General features: G+C 34.9%; 1 protein-coding gene across 1 annotated transcript; it reads right to left on the bottom strand.

The window, feature by feature from the left end:
- Positions 1-265: 265 nt before the first annotated feature.
- Positions 266-2,153, bottom strand: fabp2 (fatty acid binding protein 2, intestinal). The gene is made up of 4 exons (XM_032532493.1): positions 1,966-2,153; positions 1,244-1,416; positions 806-913; positions 266-502 (listed from the first exon to the last, which is right to left on the bottom strand). Exons 1-4 carry the CDS (start codon positions 2,030-2,032, stop codon positions 452-454), a joined length of 399 nt encoding a protein of 132 aa, XP_032388384.1. The 5' UTR covers positions 2,033-2,153; the 3' UTR covers positions 266-451.
- Positions 2,154-2,683: the final 530 nt, after the last annotated feature.

The following is a 2,683-nucleotide window of genomic DNA, read 5'->3' as shown; positions in this document are numbered from 1 at the left end:
GTCGGTGCTTCAGTGAATACTTCATGACTTGTGTTAGTACAGATCAATTAAAAAAACAAACATAAAAATCTGTCTATACTTTATATTTTTGTAGATAATACAGTATATATTTATTTTTATTCATTGTTGAATAAAGTTTAAATTATTGTATCACTCAAATAAGTCACTTCACAATGTGTGTGTTTTTTATACTTTAATCCCCCACACATTCTCCCTGAAGATTATCATTTTTACATATATACAGGAAAGCAAAACACAGAAAACAGGCAGTTGAGTATGGCTTTATTAGTGCAAGTATCAAAATCCTGTGCAAATTCTAATCTTTTTATATGCTTAATGGGCGTTAAAAATAGTGCACATTTTACAGGTTATGTTGGTATAATTAGACACAATACTGTCTGTAATCCTGAAGTATAACATCTCACTTTAAAGTTGAGTTGATCAGTTTGTTCTAACCCCTCTTGAAAATCCTCTTTGCGTCCACACCTTCATAGTTGTAGCTCTGTTGACAAAAGATCATGTCAGATAAGATTAATATATAACTTCATAGTTTCTGCATCTGACTGAATTATCAAGAAGGTTTACTCTGACTAATAATGAAATTATAACATAAGGAAATCGGTATAAGATAAATACATCAAATTTGACTGGTTTACGTGTATTTAAATCGCATAACAGTATTTTGTAACATTTTAGAATACTCTGTATCCCAACTACCAGCACCTTCTATAACAGCTTCCCATGTGTTTGATATAAAATGTGAATTTTTGGTGGGCTAATTTCTATGTATGTAAATTCCCCCCACCTGTATAAGTTCATCTCCTTGGATGATTCTGGTTGTTGTCAATTGCTTTCCATTGTCCTTTCTGCTGAAGATCCCCTTCAACATGTCTCCCTCCATGGTCCATGAGCCCTGCGGGTTGAAACATGGAACTTATTCATAACATGAATGCTAGGGGGAAAAGATTTGGCAGAAGGTTGACTGTTTTATGGCTGGTACTGTTCGTGGTAATGAGTTAAAATCATCTGGGCGCAAGGATTACCACAGTAAAAGTCTAAAGTCGAGACTTGAACTAAGAAAGTATTTTGACGAAAATACCCGGCACATCTCTAAGTATTTAGAACTAACACATAATTTCACTAAATGACTAAAATTTAGATAATTGGAGACAAACTTGAGTCTTTTCTCGTCAAGGTCAGTTTCTGAGAAATTATAAAGTGTAATGATAGAAAAGGTGCTTACTGATAGTTCTGTCCCATCTGCAAGGCTGTACTCAAAGGTGACCCCCAGGGTGAAGTCTATTTCCACAGTGCGGAAATTGCTGCTCTCCTTGACATGAAACTTGTCTCCAGTCTGTTGGATGGTTATCTTGAGATTGTCGTGAGCAGCCAGCTTTCTCTTCACCATGTTAATTCCTGGTAACAGACACAATGAACAATTGAATGTGTTCAATAGGCTCTGAACAATCAGAGGAAGTTTGTCAGGATTCAATCACTTTTTAAGCATATGTAGTTCCTTCGTTTTTGTTATTTATAGAGGGTAAGTAGGTACAAAAGCCAAATCATAAATACGTTCAGCAGACCAGTGAGCCGCCAAGTGTTTTCATGTGAGACTCCAGTATTTGTTTCAGTCTTCTATGTAAGCGTTTAAGAACTATTAACTAATTATTTGTTACTGCACATATTTTGTAACGATCATAAATAAAACAAATAAAACATTTGCATTAATTATCAGTTTGCTGCATAACTGACATTTTAACTTAGAAACAACTAACTTTATTAAATTAAAACGGTATCAGTGCTTTATCTACTGCGTTATCAGAGCTTGATTATATTGTGGTTGTCGTATTACACAGAGAGTAGACATGGTAATACACTGTGATATTTCTACCAATGCATCAAATTCCACACTTTAAAAAAAATATGCTACTCAGCCTTTTATCAGCTCAGTTTGACATAACTTACCCATTTGTTCCATGAATTTCTCATAGTTATCATTGCGATCAATTTTCCAGTTGCCGTCGAAGGTCATGGTGGTTCTGAGTGTGAGCTGGATGATTGTGCACCGAGGAATGTCTTACTCAAAGTCTGCCACTCCTTTTAAACCACACATCCTCTTATCGCAATGTCCAATCTCAATGCTGATGTGGCCGTTTAAAGCTCATATGTTCTTAAGGCAATATCCACAGCTGCAGCTGATTGGGCAAGGCCATTGTCCTAAACCAAACCGTGCATAGCCAATAAATGTATATACTTATGAATAACAGTCGTTAACAATAGCTGACATCCTGTTTCACTTGTATCTCCGTTTGCAAAGAGTGTTGATCATAACTTAAAAATGGATTCAGTGCAGAACTAACTGAGCAGGCAGCTGTTAAACTAAAATTTAAATGTAACTTTAAACTCATTTATGTTTTAATGTCTTATGTTTTGGTCACTGTATGTTGAGCTAAGACCAAAAACAAATAACTAAACAAACCTGTTAAAAATAATTGAACACAATTTTTCCACCACTTTGAATTTGACCGTCTCTGATGTAATGTTGCTCTTATCACTTAGAACAAATACAAATGTGATCAATATGGTTGATAATGCATATCCAGTGATACCTTTGACCTTAATCTGACCATTGTTGATAAAAGAGACCTCTGATATTTAAAGGTAATATTAAACTAGCATACTC

The sequence above is a fragment of the Etheostoma spectabile genome, chromosome 2 (genome assembly GCF_008692095.1).
Source record: "Etheostoma spectabile isolate EspeVRDwgs_2016 chromosome 2, UIUC_Espe_1.0, whole genome shotgun sequence".
Taxonomy (NCBI): domain Eukaryota; kingdom Metazoa; phylum Chordata; class Actinopteri; order Perciformes; family Percidae; genus Etheostoma; species Etheostoma spectabile.
The sequence above is the reverse complement of the archived record's forward strand: the minus strand, read 5'-3'. Positions and strand labels throughout refer to the sequence as shown.

What these genes read in the sequence shown, in the direction of transcription:
- fabp2 (XM_032532493.1), bottom strand. Translation starts at nt 2,032, where the DNA reads ATGACCTTCGACGGCAACTGGAAAATTGATCGCAATGATAACTATGAG. An exon ending in GAAATTCATGGAACAAATGG is followed by an intron (nt 1,417 to 1,965) that starts GTAAGTTATGTC and finishes GTCTGTTACCAG; the next exon opens with GAATTAACATGGTGAAGAGA. An exon ending in AAGGAGATGAACTTATACAG is followed by an intron (nt 503 to 805) that starts GTGGGGGGAATT and finishes TTTTGTCAACAG; the next exon opens with AGCTACAACTATGAAGGTGT.